Source organism: Bos indicus, chromosome 7 (assembly GCF_029378745.1).
Source record: "Bos indicus isolate NIAB-ARS_2022 breed Sahiwal x Tharparkar chromosome 7, NIAB-ARS_B.indTharparkar_mat_pri_1.0, whole genome shotgun sequence".
In the NCBI taxonomy this organism is placed as follows: Eukaryota; Metazoa; Chordata; class Mammalia; order Artiodactyla; family Bovidae; genus Bos; species Bos indicus.
The window spans coordinates 42,806-60,418 of record NC_091766.1 but is presented as its reverse complement, the minus strand read 5'-3'; the positions used below and the strand labels follow the sequence as shown (position 1 = coordinate 60,418).

The following is a 17,613-nucleotide window of genomic DNA, read 5'->3' as shown; positions in this document are numbered from 1 at the left end:
GGCTGGCCAAAGAATACATCGGCCCAGACGGTGGGGTGGGGGCAGGGGGAGTTGGGGGCGGGGTGCGGTGGTGGTGTGCTGCTGTGGCTCGTTCGTTTCTTTTCAGTTCACTCTTTTCACCCTGTTCACCGCGCAAAGAGAAGTGCCTCTCATCGTCCATCCCCCGCGGTGCTTGACACCGCCTTCTTCCTCCTTTGTCTGCTCCGGCCTCCTGATTTCCTCCTCCTCCTCGCCGCCCTCCATGTCTTCGAGAAAGCACACGCTCTTTCCATGTCACCTTGTTGGCGCACGGGTGACGGCTCCGTTGTGTCCAGAACGTCCATGCTTCCTTCCTTGGCTTAGTGGAACCTCCTCCCTAACAGTGTGTGTGTGTGTGTGTGTGTGTGTGTGTGTGTGTGTGTGTGTGTGTTGGGGGGGGGGGCGCGCGGGGGTAGGTTGTACACTGTCTGTCCCCTTTCGCGGGTATCTCCAGGGCACTTGGGCTGGGGGGTGGGCTGGGGAGACGCGGGCCTCAGGCTCCACATGAAGAAGCCCCAAATGGCACGAGCTGCTGTTTGAGACGCTGGCCCTTCACATCTCTGGCCGGAGCCTTGAGCTCCAGGCGGCTCAAAGCCCTGGGGGTGGTGGTCTGGGACTGCTGCAGGGAAAGGACGCCAAGAGGGCACGGAGGAGTTGGGGAGGGGCGTGGGGAACGGAGGCAAGGAAAGCGAGGGATCTAGGTGGAGGCATTGGAGAGAGCATCGGGTGTCCCGCCATGCCTCGCAGGAGCCGGCGGGGGCAATTGAGGTCAAGGGACGTGTGGAATGTGAAAAGGCGGGAAAACCCAGAGCGGCTTGGAAGGCAAGGCAGGCTGGGCAAGGGGGCGTGGCCGGCCACGTCAAAGGGACCCCAGGGGAATTCCCGGGCAGTTAGCTCTCTGGGCACTGCTGACGGCCCCTGGGCCCGGGGTTGACCCCACCCGCTGCGTGGGAGGGCCACAAACCAAAGCCCCCGAACTGCCCGCCCAGCCCAACGGTGGACCTTGGGGGTCTGGGGCACGGGCCGGGCCCGTGGAAGCCCACTGGCTCCACTGGATTCTTGTCCAGGGTCTCTCCTGCGAAAGAGGCCAGGGGCGTCCCCTCCATCTACGCACCCACCCCTATTTACATAAATAGGGGCGGAGCCGCCTCCCGCTCTCCAAGGTCCTGAGCGGCTGGGTCCCGGCCCACTAGGCCAGCAGTCTGCAGCGTCCGTGCGGCTCTCCCACCATGGCTTCGTCCGGCTCCTCCAGCACCTCACGCGGTACGTTCGCCCTCGGGTCCCTGGGGTCGGGTCACGTCTCGGGGGATCCGTGGATCGCCTCGGCCACGGGTTCACGGCAAACGTGTCCACCCACCACCGAGAACGGCAGGGACCGGCCGGCTGGGGCCACGGTTCCCAGGAGTCGGCTGTGCCCAAAGGGGCATCGTTTGTTCGTTTTGCTCCTTTGGCACACACGTGGCTTCTCCCTTCTCTTTTCTGGGAAGACGGTGTTGTTTGAAGGGGGTGGGGGTGGGGGTGGGGGTGGGGGGTGGGGGTTGCGGGGGCTGGGATGGGGCCCTTTATCCTCCTCTTCCTGCCGGAATGGGAGTCGGGGAGCTCTGGGGCTTGGCCTCCTTCAGTGGCTTTCTCACAACAATGGCCTGGTGCCTTCTGCCATTGAGGGTTGGGCTTCGCTTCGTTTCCCTTTCCTTTTCCGCTACTGGCGGCAAATATGGCCCGTGCTCGTGTTAGCCCGGAGAAGCCAGGTCCCCTCCCGTTGGCATCGTGATGGAGGGAAATGTGGGAGAAGCCCCATCCAGACGTTTCCCAGGCATCTCGACCAGACGGGTGGAAACATGCGGCGGGATAGTGTCGTGGTCTTCGTCGGGGGGGGTGGGGGTGGGGGTGGGGGTGGGGTGGGGGGTGGGGACTCTTTGCCGCCTTTGTTTTGGGGCTGGGTTTGGTTTCCTTTCTGCTTGCTCGCGTTTCTTGCATTCCGGCCTGGGTGGGGGTGGGTGTGGGGGCTACCGCCCCTTGCCTCTCAGCCTGGCTGTCGGGCTGTAGCCAAGCGACTTCCAAATGCACACCCCGTCCCCGGGCTCCCGGCTCTGCTCAGGCACAGGGGCAACTGCCCTGGGCGGGGAGCATGCTTGGGCTCCTCCGTCGAGTCCTCCACCAGGTGCTCTGGTCTGAGGCGCTTCCCTTTCTTCTCTTCTTCCACAGGCCCCATCGCCACAGGATCTCGAAGGAGGAGGCTCGTTCTGAAGCCGAGCCAGAAGGACGCCCTGCAAGCGCTCTTTCAACAGAACCCCTACCCTGGGATAGCGACCAGAGAACGACTGGCCCGAGAGCTCGGCATTGACGAAAGCAGAGTTCAGGTAGGCCCCCCGCCTCTCCACCCGTTCTCCCTTTCAAGGCTCTCCATGCCGATCCAAGGCAGCTGAAAGCATCTGGCGGCCTTTCTCCTGAGAAGGAATTCTCTCTGTTTGCCCCTAGGTCTGGTTTCAAAACCAACGTAGAAGACGGTCAAAGCAGAGCCGGCCGCCGTCTGAACACGTGCGCCAAGAAGGGGAAGGGGGGCCAACGTCCACGCCCAGGCCACCGTCGCCACCTCCCCGACCTCAGTCTTCCTCTCAAGGTAAATTAGCCAGCGTTCTCTCCAAAGGCAAGTCCCCCAGAGGGGGTCCCGAACCCTCCCCCCTCTTGCCAGAGAATACTCTCTGCTGGTGGATGAGCACGGGAGGCCCAGAAACACCACGGGGGTGGGGGTGGGGGGTCAGGGGGGAGGGGGGGTGAGGAGGAGGAGGAAACAGGGCTGTGTGGTTGCTGCCCCCATCAGTGTCCCAGATCGGGGCAAGACGCCCCCAGTCGGCGTGGGCGGGCCGCAGGGTTCCCCCTTCGCACCCCCTCCCCAGCCCCCGTCGGGAACCTTAGGCTCCGGCTGCCCGGGCAGCCTTGGCCGAGGACCATGCTTCAGGGCACTCGGCGGCAAGGCCGGAGGAGGAGAGAGACACCCAGGGACATGCGTGTGTGGGGAGTGTGCGTGCACACGCACGCGCCCACCAGGGACCCAGGCACGCGATCCATCTGTGGGTGTATTCCTTAGAGCCCTGCCCCGGCGGCAGAGCCACCTGTAGTGATTCAGGGGTGTGGGCCTCTCCCTCCCCTCCACACCCTCTAGGGTGTCTGTGCCGTGAACGCCCCACGGGCCTTAACGTCCTCCCCTCTCGGTGTGTTCCTTTCGTTGGTAGAAGACTCGGCCAGAGAGGCCCGGAGAAAGAGGACAGTCATCTCTCCTTCTCAGACCAGGATCCTCGTGCAAGCCTTCACGAGGGATCGCTTCCCGGGGATTGCCGCCAGGGAGGAACTGGCCCGTCAGACGGGAATCCCAGAACCTCGCATCCAGGTAAGTTCTCCAGCCAGCGCACGGGCCCAGGACGTGGCCCAGGAGCAAGGAGGGTTCAGCCCTGCCAAGCGTCTGGAGCTGGATACACGTAGGCTGGGGCTGGGGCTGGGGCTTGGGGGGGAAGGGGCCGAAAGTCGGCGGCCTGAGTGGAGGGTTTTGGGCCGCTTCTGGCCGTGCGGGCACCCCTCATTTCCCAGGGCCAAGGGATTCGTTTGCAGAAAATGGCCCTGCAGAAGTCGCCCTGGGCCTGACAGACCAGAGGCCGGGCGGCCGGGCGGGCTGTCGAACGGGCGCCGCCGCGGCGCCAGCACGGTGGGTGATCTGGACGGCCACGGCTTCTGATGTGCCTGTCTGCCTTTTGCTCCCCTAGATATGGTTTCAAAACCGAAGAGCTCGGCACCCCCAGCGGAGCCCAAGCGGGCCCGGCAACGGCCGGGCCCAGGGGCCAGGCGGCGCACCAGCCACGACGACGACTCCTGCTCCAGAGGACCGAAGGGCCCCACCCGCTGTCCAGAGCACCTCTCCTCCCCTTCGCCCCTCTCAGCCACAGGAGAGCATGCCACCCTTGGCTGCAGCTGCTCCTTTTGGGGCCCCCACTTTCTGGGTGCCCGGGGCTGCCTCTGGGGTCTGCGTGGGCCAGCCGTTGATGATCTTCGTGGTCCAGCCCAGCCCGGCGGCCCTCCAGCCAAGTGGGAGGCCACCGCCTCCTCCCCAGGGAGCAGCTCCCTGGGCCGCGTGCTCCCCTGCCGTCACGGCCCCCGGGCTGCCTGGGCAAGGGGCCATCCTGCCGCCTGGGCAGCCGGAGACACACATCCCGCGGTGGCCGGAGTCACCCTCCGGCGAAGGCACGGCCCCTCCGCTGGAGCCGCAGCCCCAGGCCCCCAGCCTTCCAAGCTCGACGAGCCTCCTAGATGAGCTCTTGGCGGCCACGGGCGTCCCGGACACGCAGGCGCCTTCCCCGGGGGCCGCTGCCGACGAAGGGGTGGGCCCTGCCCTCCCAGGGGCACCCAGCTTCCTAGACGAGCTCTTGGCGGCCACGGGCACCCCGGACACGCCGGGGCCTTCCCTGGGGCCCTCTGCCGATGAACGAGCACACCTCGCCCTCCCGGGCGAGCTCCTGGCTGCCGCGGGCCTCCCGGGCTCGCCGGGCCCTTCTCCGGGGTCCTCTCCTGTCGTCGCAGGGCCCCACCCAGCCCTCCCCGGGCCACCCAGCCTCCTAGAGGAAATCTTGGCTGCCACGGCCATCCAGGACACGCCCTGGTCTTCCCCGGGGTCCCCTGCGGGGGAAGAAGGAGTTGAGGCCACCCTGGAAACACCCCTCAGTGAGGACGAGTACCAGGCCCTCCTCGACATGCTGCCAGGCTCCCCAGGCCCTGGGGCTTAGAGGGAGAGGAAGGAAGGGGCCACCTTCTCCCCCTAGCCACGTTCAGGTCTCCTTGCCTGGGATGTGGGGCCACGGAGCTCGGGGAAAGGGAGGGAGGGTGGGTGGGTGGGTGGGAGCTGTTTTGTGTGGGAAGAGGAGAGAATACAGACGGGATGTCTACGGACAACCCTGGGGACAAACCCGAGTGCTGGACCTTTGGGAAGCTGGGCCCCGCCCCAAACGGGGACACCCTACCTGAAGCCTCAAGCCCTCCCTGCATGGCAGTGACCAAGGGGCTGCCTCAGAGGGAACATTCCATGGGCCCGGGAAAGAAACCCCGTGCCCGGCACAAGTTCTTTGTGTCTGGCTCTTCTGTCTTCTGGTCCCGTCTTTCCAGCAGTCCACATAGGGAAGGAGAACTCCTTCCCTATGCCAGGGGCAGCAGAGGGAGGGGGAGCGGGAGACCGGGGAGTGCGAAGGTGGGAGGGTGGGAGGTGCCAGGTGGGAGGGGGCCGAGTGGGTGGGGGGCGCAGGGAGAGAGTTGGGGAAGGCTGAGTGGGAGAGCGGGAGAGGGAGGGAGGCGGGGGGAGTTGGGGACAGAGGGAGGGAGGGAGAGGGGGGTCGGGGGAGGGGGGGGGTGGGGGTGGGCAGAGCCCGCGTCTGGGACTCAGCTTCAAGCCCCCGGCACGCCCTGCAGGTATCCCTAGAATGCTGCGTCAGGGACACGTTTCCCTGGGTTTCAAGGTGCCTTCTCTGGGCGGGTGTCCGGAGGTCAGATCCTCGGAGCCAGCAGTAGGGACCTACCCACACAACCGCTTTCACGACCAGACTCCCTGTCCATGTGTGCCCACATGCCCGGTCGTATATCTGCAAAGGCCCGTCATCTCCCTGTCTCTCTCTCTGACCCTCACAGTACAGTGACTCAGCTCGCCCTGCCGCCAGCATCCTCCCGTCACCGGCAGACATACAGACAGACATACGTGCTTTACTTGCAAACCCGTTCCTGAGTTTCACAGGCCCCATGGTTTTGAAGTACATACGAACGCCTGCCTGTTCTCACGTGAAGCCCCGTGGTGGGTTTAGAAGCCCGGCTGGCCAAAGAATACATCGGCCCAGACGGTGGGGTGGGGGCAGGGGGAGTTGGGGGCGGGGTGCGGTGGTGGTGTGCTGCTGTGGCTCGTTCGTTTCTTTTCAGTTCACTCTTTTCACCCTGTTCACCGCGCAAAGAGAAGTGCCTCTCATCGTCCATCCCCCGCGGTGCTTGACACCGCCTTCTTCCTCCTTTGTCTGCTCCGGCCTCCTGATTTCCTCCTCCTCCTCGCCGCCCTCCATGTCTTCGAGAAAGCACACGCTCTTTCCATGTCACCTTGTTGGCGCACGGGTGACGGCTCCGTTGTGTCCAGAACGTCCATGCTTCCTTCCTTGGCTTAGTGGAACCTCCTCCCTAACAGTGTGTGTGTGTGTGTGTGTGTGTGTGTGTGTGTGTGTGTGTGTGTGTGTTGGGGGGGGGGGGCGCGCGGGGGTAGGTTGTACACTGTCTGTCCCCTTTCGCGGGTATCTCCAGGGCACTTGGGCTGGGGGGTGGGCTGGGGAGACGCGGGCCTCAGGCTCCACATGAAGAAGCCCCAAATGGCACGAGCTGCTGTTTGAGACGCTGGCCCTTCACATCTCTGGCCGGAGCCTTGAGCTCCAGGCGGCTCAAAGCCCTGGGGGTGGTGGTCTGGGACTGCTGCAGGGAAAGGACGCCAAGAGGGCACGGAGGAGTTGGGGAGGGGCGTGGGGAACGGAGGCAAGGAAAGCGAGGGATCTAGGTGGAGGCATTGGAGAGAGCATCGGGTGTCCCGCCATGCCTCGCAGGAGCCGGCGGGGGCAATTGAGGTCAAGGGACGTGTGGAATGTGAAAAGGCGGGAAAACCCAGAGCGGCTTGGAAGGCAAGGCAGGCTGGGCAAGGGGGCGTGGCCGGCCACGTCAAAGGGACCCCAGGGGAATTCCCGGGCAGTTAGCTCTCTGGGCACTGCTGACGGCCCCTGGGCCCGGGGTTGACCCCACCCGCTGCGTGGGAGGGCCACAAACCAAAGCCCCCGAACTGCCCGCCCAGCCCAACGGTGGACCTTGGGGGTCTGGGGCACGGGCCGGGCCCGTGGAAGCCCACTGGCTCCACTGGATTCTTGTCCAGGGTCTCTCCTGCGAAAGAGGCCAGGGGCGTCCCCTCCATCTACGCACCCACCCCTATTTACATAAATAGGGGCGGAGCCGCCTCCCGCTCTCCAAGGTCCTGAGCGGCTGGGTCCCGGCCCACTAGGCCAGCAGTCTGCAGCGTCCGTGCGGCTCTCCCACCATGGCTTCGTCCGGCTCCTCCAGCACCTCACGCGGTACGTTCGCCCTCGGGTCCCTGGGGTCGGGTCACGTCTCGGGGGATCCGTGGATCGCCTCGGCCACGGGTTCACGGCAAACGTGTCCACCCACCACCGAGAACGGCAGGGACCGGCCGGCTGGGGCCACGGTTCCCAGGAGTCGGCTGTGCCCAAAGGGGCATCGTTTGTTCGTTTTGCTCCTTTGGCACACACGTGGCTTCTCCCTTCTCTTTTCTGGGAAGACGGTGTTGTTTGAAGGGGGTGGGGGTGGGGGTGGGGGTGGGGGGTGGGGGTTGCGGGGGCTGGGATGGGGCCCTTTATCCTCCTCTTCCTGCCGGAATGGGAGTCGGGGAGCTCTGGGGCTTGGCCTCCTTCAGTGGCTTTCTCACAACAATGGCCTGGTGCCTTCTGCCATTGAGGGTTGGGCTTCGCTTCGTTTCCCTTTCCTTTTCCGCTACTGGCGGCAAATATGGCCCGTGCTCGTGTTAGCCCGGAGAAGCCAGGTCCCCTCCCGTTGGCATCGTGATGGAGGGAAATGTGGGAGAAGCCCCATCCAGACGTTTCCCAGGCATCTCGACCAGACGGGTGGAAACATGCGGCGGGATAGTGTCGTGGTCTTCGTCGGGGGGGGTGGGGGTGGGGGTGGGGGTGGGGTGGGGGGTGGGGACTCTTTGCCGCCTTTGTTTTGGGGCTGGGTTTGGTTTCCTTTCTGCTTGCTCGCGTTTCTTGCATTCCGGCCTGGGTGGGGGTGGGTGTGGGGGCTACCGCCCCTTGCCTCTCAGCCTGGCTGTCGGGCTGTAGCCAAGCGACTTCCAAATGCACACCCCGTCCCCGGGCTCCCGGCTCTGCTCAGGCACAGGGGCAACTGCCCTGGGCGGGGAGCATGCTTGGGCTCCTCCGTCGAGTCCTCCACCAGGTGCTCTGGTCTGAGGCGCTTCCCTTTCTTCTCTTCTTCCACAGGCCCCATCGCCACAGGATCTCGAAGGAGGAGGCTCGTTCTGAAGCCGAGCCAGAAGGACGCCCTGCAAGCGCTCTTTCAACAGAACCCCTACCCTGGGATAGCGACCAGAGAACGACTGGCCCGAGAGCTCGGCATTGACGAAAGCAGAGTTCAGGTAGGCCCCCCGCCTCTCCACCCGTTCTCCCTTTCAAGGCTCTCCATGCCGATCCAAGGCAGCTGAAAGCATCTGGCGGCCTTTCTCCTGAGAAGGAATTCTCTCTGTTTGCCCCTAGGTCTGGTTTCAAAACCAACGTAGAAGACGGTCAAAGCAGAGCCGGCCGCCGTCTGAACACGTGCGCCAAGAAGGGGAAGGGGGGCCAACGTCCACGCCCAGGCCACCGTCGCCACCTCCCCGACCTCAGTCTTCCTCTCAAGGTAAATTAGCCAGCGTTCTCTCCAAAGGCAAGTCCCCCAGAGGGGGTCCCGAACCCTCCCCCCTCTTGCCAGAGAATACTCTCTGCTGGTGGATGAGCACGGGAGGCCCAGAAACACCACGGGGGTGGGGGTGGGGGGTCAGGGGGGAGGGGGGGTGAGGAGGAGGAGGAAACAGGGCTGTGTGGTTGCTGCCCCCATCAGTGTCCCAGATCGGGGCAAGACGCCCCCAGTCGGCGTGGGCGGGCCGCAGGGTTCCCCCTTCGCACCCCCTCCCCAGCCCCCGTCGGGAACCTTAGGCTCCGGCTGCCCGGGCAGCCTTGGCCGAGGACCATGCTTCAGGGCACTCGGCGGCAAGGCCGGAGGAGGAGAGAGACACCCAGGGACATGCGTGTGTGGGGAGTGTGCGTGCACACGCACGCGCCCACCAGGGACCCAGGCACGCGATCCATCTGTGGGTGTATTCCTTAGAGCCCTGCCCCGGCGGCAGAGCCACCTGTAGTGATTCAGGGGTGTGGGCCTCTCCCTCCCCTCCACACCCTCTAGGGTGTCTGTGCCGTGAACGCCCCACGGGCCTTAACGTCCTCCCCTCTCGGTGTGTTCCTTTCGTTGGTAGAAGACTCGGCCAGAGAGGCCCGGAGAAAGAGGACAGTCATCTCTCCTTCTCAGACCAGGATCCTCGTGCAAGCCTTCACGAGGGATCGCTTCCCGGGGATTGCCGCCAGGGAGGAACTGGCCCGTCAGACGGGAATCCCAGAACCTCGCATCCAGGTAAGTTCTCCAGCCAGCGCACGGGCCCAGGACGTGGCCCAGGAGCAAGGAGGGTTCAGCCCTGCCAAGCGTCTGGAGCTGGATACACGTAGGCTGGGGCTGGGGCTGGGGCTTGGGGGGGAAGGGGCCGAAAGTCGGCGGCCTGAGTGGAGGGTTTTGGGCCGCTTCTGGCCGTGCGGGCACCCCTCATTTCCCAGGGCCAAGGGATTCGTTTGCAGAAAATGGCCCTGCAGAAGTCGCCCTGGGCCTGACAGACCAGAGGCCGGGCGGCCGGGCGGGCTGTCGAACGGGCGCCGCCGCGGCGCCAGCACGGTGGGTGATCTGGACGGCCACGGCTTCTGATGTGCCTGTCTGCCTTTTGCTCCCCTAGATATGGTTTCAAAACCGAAGAGCTCGGCACCCCCAGCGGAGCCCAAGCGGGCCCGGCAACGGCCGGGCCCAGGGGCCAGGCGGCGCACCAGCCACGACGACGACTCCTGCTCCAGAGGACCGAAGGGCCCCACCCGCTGTCCAGAGCACCTCTCCTCCCCTTCGCCCCTCTCAGCCACAGGAGAGCATGCCACCCTTGGCTGCAGCTGCTCCTTTTGGGGCCCCCACTTTCTGGGTGCCCGGGGCTGCCTCTGGGGTCTGCGTGGGCCAGCCGTTGATGATCTTCGTGGTCCAGCCCAGCCCGGCGGCCCTCCAGCCAAGTGGGAGGCCACCGCCTCCTCCCCAGGGAGCAGCTCCCTGGGCCGCGTGCTCCCCTGCCGTCACGGCCCCCGGGCTGCCTGGGCAAGGGGCCATCCTGCCGCCTGGGCAGCCGGAGACACACATCCCGCGGTGGCCGGAGTCACCCTCCGGCGAAGGCACGGCCCCTCCGCTGGAGCCGCAGCCCCAGGCCCCCAGCCTTCCAAGCTCGACGAGCCTCCTAGATGAGCTCTTGGCGGCCACGGGCGTCCCGGACACGCAGGCGCCTTCCCCGGGGGCCGCTGCCGACGAAGGGGTGGGCCCTGCCCTCCCAGGGGCACCCAGCTTCCTAGACGAGCTCTTGGCGGCCACGGGCACCCCGGACACGCCGGGGCCTTCCCTGGGGCCCTCTGCCGATGAACGAGCACACCTCGCCCTCCCGGGCGAGCTCCTGGCTGCCGCGGGCCTCCCGGGCTCGCCGGGCCCTTCTCCGGGGTCCTCTCCTGTCGTCGCAGGGCCCCACCCAGCCCTCCCCGGGCCACCCAGCCTCCTAGAGGAAATCTTGGCTGCCACGGCCATCCAGGACACGCCCTGGTCTTCCCCGGGGTCCCCTGCGGGGGAAGAAGGAGTTGAGGCCACCCTGGAAACACCCCTCAGTGAGGACGAGTACCAGGCCCTCCTCGACATGCTGCCAGGCTCCCCAGGCCCTGGGGCTTAGAGGGAGAGGAAGGAAGGGGCCACCTTCTCCCCCTAGCCACGTTCAGGTCTCCTTGCCTGGGATGTGGGGCCACGGAGCTCGGGGAAAGGGAGGGAGGGTGGGTGGGTGGGTGGGAGCTGTTTTGTGTGGGAAGAGGAGAGAATACAGACGGGATGTCTACGGACAACCCTGGGGACAAACCCGAGTGCTGGACCTTTGGGAAGCTGGGCCCCGCCCCAAACGGGGACACCCTACCTGAAGCCTCAAGCCCTCCCTGCATGGCAGTGACCAAGGGGCTGCCTCAGAGGGAACATTCCATGGGCCCGGGAAAGAAACCCCGTGCCCGGCACAAGTTCTTTGTGTCTGGCTCTTCTGTCTTCTGGTCCCGTCTTTCCAGCAGTCCACATAGGGAAGGAGAACTCCTTCCCTATGCCAGGGGCAGCAGAGGGAGGGGGAGCGGGAGACCGGGGAGTGCGAAGGTGGGAGGGTGGGAGGTGCCAGGTGGGAGGGGGCCGAGTGGGTGGGGGGCGCAGGGAGAGAGTTGGGGAAGGCTGAGTGGGAGAGCGGGAGAGGGAGGGAGGCGGGGGGAGTTGGGGACAGAGGGAGGGAGGGAGAGGGGGGTCGGGGGAGGGGGGGGGGTGGGGGTGGGCAGAGCCCGCGTCTGGGACTCAGCTTCAAGCCCCCGGCACGCCCTGCAGGTATCCCTAGAATGCTGCGTCAGGGACACGTTTCCCTGGGTTTCAAGGTGCCTTCTCTGGGCGGGTGTCCGGAGGTCAGATCCTCGGAGCCAGCAGTAGGGACCTACCCACACAACCGCTTTCACGACCAGACTCCCTGTCCATGTGTGCCCACATGCCCGGTCGTATATCTGCAAAGGCCCGTCATCTCCCTGTCTCTCTCTCTGACCCTCACAGTACAGTGACTCAGCTCGCCCTGCCGCCAGCATCCTCCCGTCACCGGCAGACATACAGACAGACATACGTGCTTTACTTGCAAACCCGTTCCTGAGTTTCACAGGCCCCATGGTTTTGAAGTACATACGAACGCCTGCCTGTTCTCACGTGAAGCCCCGTGGTGGGTTTAGAAGCCCGGCTGGCCAAAGAATACATCGGCCCAGACGGTGGGGTGGGGGCAGGGGGAGTTGGGGGCGGGGTGCGGTGGTGGTGTGCTGCTGTGGCTCGTTCGTTTCTTTTCAGTTCACTCTTTTCACCCTGTTCACCGCGCAAAGAGAAGTGCCTCTCATCGTCCATCCCCCGCGGTGCTTGACACCGCCTTCTTCCTCCTTTGTCTGCTCCGGCCTCCTGATTTCCTCCTCCTCCTCGCCGCCCTCCATGTCTTCGAGAAAGCACACGCTCTTTCCATGTCACCTTGTTGGCGCACGGGTGACGGCTCCGTTGTGTCCAGAACGTCCATGCTTCCTTCCTTGGCTTAGTGGAACCTCCTCCCTAACAGTGTGTGTGTGTGTGTGTGTGTGTGTGTGTGTGTGTGTGTGTGTGTGTGTTGGGGGGGGGGGCGCGCGGGGGTAGGTTGTACACTGTCTGTCCCCTTTCGCGGGTATCTCCAGGGCACTTGGGCTGGGGGGTGGGCTGGGGAGACGCGGGCCTCAGGCTCCACATGAAGAAGCCCCAAATGGCACGAGCTGCTGTTTGAGACGCTGGCCCTTCACATCTCTGGCCGGAGCCTTGAGCTCCAGGCGGCTCAAAGCCCTGGGGGTGGTGGTCTGGGACTGCTGCAGGGAAAGGACGCCAAGAGGGCACGGAGGAGTTGGGGAGGGGCGTGGGGAACGGAGGCAAGGAAAGCGAGGGATCTAGGTGGAGGCATTGGAGAGAGCATCGGGTGTCCCGCCATGCCTCGCAGGAGCCGGCGGGGGCAATTGAGGTCAAGGGACGTGTGGAATGTGAAAAGGCGGGAAAACCCAGAGCGGCTTGGAAGGCAAGGCAGGCTGGGCAAGGGGGCGTGGCCGGCCACGTCAAAGGGACCCCAGGGGAATTCCCGGGCAGTTAGCTCTCTGGGCACTGCTGACGGCCCCTGGGCCCGGGGTTGACCCCACCCGCTGCGTGGGAGGGCCACAAACCAAAGCCCCCGAACTGCCCGCCCAGCCCAACGGTGGACCTTGGGGGTCTGGGGCACGGGCCGGGCCCGTGGAAGCCCACTGGCTCCACTGGATTCTTGTCCAGGGTCTCTCCTGCGAAAGAGGCCAGGGGCGTCCCCTCCATCTACGCACCCACCCCTATTTACATAAATAGGGGCGGAGCCGCCTCCCGCTCTCCAAGGTCCTGAGCGGCTGGGTCCCGGCCCACTAGGCCAGCAGTCTGCAGCGTCCGTGCGGCTCTCCCACCATGGCTTCGTCCGGCTCCTCCAGCACCTCACGCGGTACGTTCGCCCTCGGGTCCCTGGGGTCGGGTCACGTCTCGGGGGATCCGTGGATCGCCTCGGCCACGGGTTCACGGCAAACGTGTCCACCCACCACCGAGAACGGCAGGGACCGGCCGGCTGGGGCCACGGTTCCCAGGAGTCGGCTGTGCCCAAAGGGGCATCGTTTGTTCGTTTTGCTCCTTTGGCACACACGTGGCTTCTCCCTTCTCTTTTCTGGGAAGACGGTGTTGTTTGAAGGGGGTGGGGGTGGGGGTGGGGGTGGGGGGTGGGGGTTGCGGGGGCTGGGATGGGGCCCTTTATCCTCCTCTTCCTGCCGGAATGGGAGTCGGGGAGCTCTGGGGCTTGGCCTCCTTCAGTGGCTTTCTCACAACAATGGCCTGGTGCCTTCTGCCATTGAGGGTTGGGCTTCGCTTCGTTTCCCTTTCCTTTTCCGCTACTGGCGGCAAATATGGCCCGTGCTCGTGTTAGCCCGGAGAAGCCAGGTCCCCTCCCGTTGGCATCGTGATGGAGGGAAATGTGGGAGAAGCCCCATCCAGACGTTTCCCAGGCATCTCGACCAGACGGGTGGAAACATGCGGCGGGATAGTGTCGTGGTCTTCGTCGGGGGGGGTGGGGGTGGGGGTGGGGGTGGGGTGGGGGGTGGGGACTCTTTGCCGCCTTTGTTTTGGGGCTGGGTTTGGTTTCCTTTCTGCTTGCTCGCGTTTCTTGCATTCCGGCCTGGGTGGGGGTGGGTGTGGGGGCTACCGCCCCTTGCCTCTCAGCCTGGCTGTCGGGCTGTAGCCAAGCGACTTCCAAATGCACACCCCGTCCCCGGGCTCCCGGCTCTGCTCAGGCACAGGGGCAACTGCCCTGGGCGGGGAGCATGCTTGGGCTCCTCCGTCGAGTCCTCCACCAGGTGCTCTGGTCTGAGGCGCTTCCCTTTCTTCTCTTCTTCCACAGGCCCCATCGCCACAGGATCTCGAAGGAGGAGGCTCGTTCTGAAGCCGAGCCAGAAGGACGCCCTGCAAGCGCTCTTTCAACAGAACCCCTACCCTGGGATAGCGACCAGAGAACGACTGGCCCGAGAGCTCGGCATTGACGAAAGCAGAGTTCAGGTAGGCCCCCCGCCTCTCCACCCGTTCTCCCTTTCAAGGCTCTCCATGCCGATCCAAGGCAGCTGAAAGCATCTGGCGGCCTTTCTCCTGAGAAGGAATTCTCTCTGTTTGCCCCTAGGTCTGGTTTCAAAACCAACGTAGAAGACGGTCAAAGCAGAGCCGGCCGCCGTCTGAACACGTGCGCCAAGAAGGGGAAGGGGGGCCAACGTCCACGCCCAGGCCACCGTCGCCACCTCCCCGACCTCAGTCTTCCTCTCAAGGTAAATTAGCCAGCGTTCTCTCCAAAGGCAAGTCCCCCAGAGGGGGTCCCGAACCCTCCCCCCTCTTGCCAGAGAATACTCTCTGCTGGTGGATGAGCACGGGAGGCCCAGAAACACCACGGGGGTGGGGGTGGGGGGTCAGGGGGGAGGGGGGGTGAGGAGGAGGAGGAAACAGGGCTGTGTGGTTGCTGCCCCCATCAGTGTCCCAGATCGGGGCAAGACGCCCCCAGTCGGCGTGGGCGGGCCGCAGGGTTCCCCCTTCGCACCCCCTCCCCAGCCCCCGTCGGGAACCTTAGGCTCCGGCTGCCCGGGCAGCCTTGGCCGAGGACCATGCTTCAGGGCACTCGGCGGCAAGGCCGGAGGAGGAGAGAGACACCCAGGGACATGCGTGTGTGGGGAGTGTGCGTGCACACGCACGCGCCCACCAGGGACCCAGGCACGCGATCCATCTGTGGGTGTATTCCTTAGAGCCCTGCCCCGGCGGCAGAGCCACCTGTAGTGATTCAGGGGTGTGGGCCTCTCCCTCCCCTCCACACCCTCTAGGGTGTCTGTGCCGTGAACGCCCCACGGGCCTTAACGTCCTCCCCTCTCGGTGTGTTCCTTTCGTTGGTAGAAGACTCGGCCAGAGAGGCCCGGAGAAAGAGGACAGTCATCTCTCCTTCTCAGACCAGGATCCTCGTGCAAGCCTTCACGAGGGATCGCTTCCCGGGGATTGCCGCCAGGGAGGAACTGGCCCGTCAGACGGGAATCCCAGAACCTCGCATCCAGGTAAGTTCTCCAGCCAGCGCACGGGCCCAGGACGTGGCCCAGGAGCAAGGAGGGTTCAGCCCTGCCAAGCGTCTGGAGCTGGATACACGTAGGCTGGGGCTGGGGCTGGGGCTTGGGGGGGAAGGGGCCGAAAGTCGGCGGCCTGAGTGGAGGGTTTTGGGCCGCTTCTGGCCGTGCGGGCACCCCTCATTTCCCAGGGCCAAGGGATTCGTTTGCAGAAAATGGCCCTGCAGAAGTCGCCCTGGGCCTGACAGACCAGAGGCCGGGCGGCCGGGCGGGCTGTCGAACGGGCGCCGCCGCGGCGCCAGCACGGTGGGTGATCTGGACGGCCACGGCTTCTGATGTGCCTGTCTGCCTTTTGCTCCCCTAGATATGGTTTCAAAACCGAAGAGCTCGGCACCCCCAGCGGAGCCCAAGCGGGCCCGGCAACGGCCGGGCCCAGGGGCCAGGCGGCGCACCAGCCACGACGACGACTCCTGCTCCAGAGGACCGAAGGGCCCCACCCGCTGTCCAGAGCACCTCTCCTCCCCTTCGCCCCTCTCAGCCACAGGAGAGCATGCCACCCTTGGCTGCAGCTGCTCCTTTTGGGGCCCCCACTTTCTGGGTGCCCGGGGCTGCCTCTGGGGTCTGCGTGGGCCAGCCGTTGATGATCTTCGTGGTCCAGCCCAGCCCGGCGGCCCTCCAGCCAAGTGGGAGGCCACCGCCTCCTCCCCAGGGAGCAGCTCCCTGGGCCGCGTGCTCCCCTGCCGTCACGGCCCCCGGGCTGCCTGGGCAAGGGGCCATCCTGCCGCCTGGGCAGCCGGAGACACACATCCCGCGGTGGCCGGAGTCACCCTCCGGCGAAGGCACGGCCCCTCCGCTGGAGCCGCAGCCCCAGGCCCCCAGCCTTCCAAGCTCGACGAGCCTCCTAGATGAGCTCTTGGCGGCCACGGGCGTCCCGGACACGCAGGCGCCTTCCCCGGGGGCCGCTGCCGACGAAGGGGTGGGCCCTGCCCTCCCAGGGGCACCCAGCTTCCTAGACGAGCTCTTGGCGGCCACGGGCACCCCGGACACGCCGGGGCCTTCCCTGGGGCCCTCTGCCGATGAACGAGCACACCTCGCCCTCCCGGGCGAGCTCCTGGCTGCCGCGGGCCTCCCGGGCTCGCCGGGCCCTTCTCCGGGGTCCTCTCCTGTCGTCGCAGGGCCCCACCCAGCCCTCCCCGGGCCACCCAGCCTCCTAGAGGAAATCTTGGCTGCCACGGCCATCCAGGACACGCCCTGGTCTTCCCCGGGGTCCCCTGCGGGGGAAGAAGGAGTTGAGGCCACCCTGGAAACACCCCTCAGTGAGGACGAGTACCAGGCCCTCCTCGACATGCTGCCAGGCTCCCCAGGCCCTGGGGCTTAGAGGGAGAGGAAGGAAGGGGCCACCTTCTCCCCCTAGCCACGTTCAGGTCTCCTTGCCTGGGATGTGGGGCCACGGAGCTCGGGGAAAGGGAGGGAGGGTGGGTGGGTGGGTGGGAGCTGTTTTGTGTGGGAAGAGGAGAGAATACAGACGGGATGTCTACGGACAACCCTGGGGACAAACCCGAGTGCTGGACCTTTGGGAAGCTGGGCCCCGCCCCAAACGGGGACACCCTACCTGAAGCCTCAAGCCCTCCCTGCATGGCAGTGACCAAGGGGCTGCCTCAGAGGGAACATTCCATGGGCCCGGGAAAGAAACCCCGTGCCCGGCACAAGTTCTTTGTGTCTGGCTCTTCTGTCTTCTGGTCCCGTCTTTCCAGCAGTCCACATAGGGAAGGAGAACTCCTTCCCTATGCCAGGGGCAGCAGAGGGAGGGGGAGCGGGAGACCGGGGAGTGCGAAGGTGGGAGGGTGGGAGGTGCCAGGTGGGAGGGGGCCGAGTGGGTGGGGGGCGCAGGGAGAGAGTTGGGGAAGGCTGAGTGGGAGAGCGGGAGAGGGAGGGAGGCGGGGGGAGTTGGGGACAGAGGGAGGGAGGGAGAGGGGGGTCGGGGGAGGGGGGGGGGTGGGGGTGGGCAGAGCCCGCGTCTGGGACTCAGCTTCAAGCCCCCGGCACGCCCTGCAGGTATCCCTAGAATGCTGCGTCAGGGACACGTTTCCCTGGGTTTCAAGGTGCCTTCTCTGGGCGGGTGTCCGGAGGTCAGATCCTCGGAGCCAGCAGTAGGGACCTACCCACACAACCGCTTTCACGACCAGACTCCCTGTCCATGTGTGCCCACATGCCCGGTCGTATATCTGCAAAGGCCCGTCATCTCCCTGTCTCTCTCTCTGACCCTCACAGTACAGTGACTCAGCTCGCCCTGCCGCCAGCATCCTCCCGTCACCGGCAGACATACAGACAGACATACGTGCTTTACTTGCAAACCCGTTCCTGAGTTTCACAGGCCCCATGGTTTTGAAGTACATACGAACGCCTGCCTGTTCTCACGTGAAGCCCCGTGGTGGGTTTAGAAGCCCGGCTGGCCAAAGAATACATCGGCCCAGACGGT

The 17,613-nt window shown here is 65.5% G+C and overlaps 3 protein-coding genes across 3 annotated transcripts; all 3 read left to right on the top strand.

The window, feature by feature from the left end:
• Positions 1-1,247: 1,247 nt before the first annotated feature.
• LOC139183873 (double homeobox protein 4-like protein 4) lies at positions 1,248-4,790 on the top strand. The gene is made up of 6 exons (XM_070792176.1): positions 1,248-1,281; positions 2,224-2,378; positions 3,182-3,494; positions 3,604-3,718; positions 3,777-3,831; positions 3,951-4,790. The coding sequence occupies exons 1-6, from the start codon at positions 1,248-1,250 to the stop codon at positions 4,788-4,790; spliced, it is 1,512 nt and encodes a 503-aa protein (XP_070648277.1).
• A 2,318-nt stretch (positions 4,791-7,108) lies between these two features.
• On the top strand, positions 7,109-10,651 carry LOC139183872 (double homeobox protein 4-like protein 4). The gene is made up of 6 exons (XM_070792175.1): positions 7,109-7,142; positions 8,085-8,239; positions 9,043-9,355; positions 9,465-9,579; positions 9,638-9,692; positions 9,812-10,651. The coding sequence occupies exons 1-6, from the start codon at positions 7,109-7,111 to the stop codon at positions 10,649-10,651; spliced, it is 1,512 nt and encodes a 503-aa protein (XP_070648276.1).
• A 2,318-nt stretch (positions 10,652-12,969) lies between these two features.
• On the top strand, positions 12,970-16,512 carry LOC139183871 (double homeobox protein 4-like protein 4). Its single transcript, XM_070792174.1, has 6 exons — positions 12,970-13,003; positions 13,946-14,100; positions 14,904-15,216; positions 15,326-15,440; positions 15,499-15,553; positions 15,673-16,512. The coding sequence occupies exons 1-6, from the start codon at positions 12,970-12,972 to the stop codon at positions 16,510-16,512; spliced, it is 1,512 nt and encodes a 503-aa protein (XP_070648275.1).
• Positions 16,513-17,613: the final 1,101 nt, after the last annotated feature.

Coding starts and splice junctions, on each gene's coding strand:
- LOC139183873 (XM_070792176.1), top strand. CDS start 1,248: ATGGCTTCGTCCGGCTCCTCCAGCACCTCACGCG. Junction 3,495..3,603: donor GCGTCTGGAGCTGGATACAC/GTAGGCTGGGGC, acceptor CTCATTTCCCAG/GGCCAAGGGATTCGTTTGCA. Junction 3,719..3,776: donor GCCGCCGCGGCGCCAGCACG/GTGGGTGATCTG, acceptor TTGCTCCCCTAG/ATATGGTTTCAAAACCGAAG.
- LOC139183872 (XM_070792175.1), top strand. CDS start 7,109: ATGGCTTCGTCCGGCTCCTCCAGCACCTCACGCG. Junction 8,240..9,042: donor TTGACGAAAGCAGAGTTCAG/GTAGGCCCCCCG, acceptor CACACCCTCTAG/GGTGTCTGTGCCGTGAACGC. Junction 9,580..9,637: donor GCCGCCGCGGCGCCAGCACG/GTGGGTGATCTG, acceptor TTGCTCCCCTAG/ATATGGTTTCAAAACCGAAG.
- LOC139183871 (XM_070792174.1), top strand. CDS start 12,970: ATGGCTTCGTCCGGCTCCTCCAGCACCTCACGCG. Junction 14,101..14,903: donor TTGACGAAAGCAGAGTTCAG/GTAGGCCCCCCG, acceptor CACACCCTCTAG/GGTGTCTGTGCCGTGAACGC. Junction 15,441..15,498: donor GCCGCCGCGGCGCCAGCACG/GTGGGTGATCTG, acceptor TTGCTCCCCTAG/ATATGGTTTCAAAACCGAAG.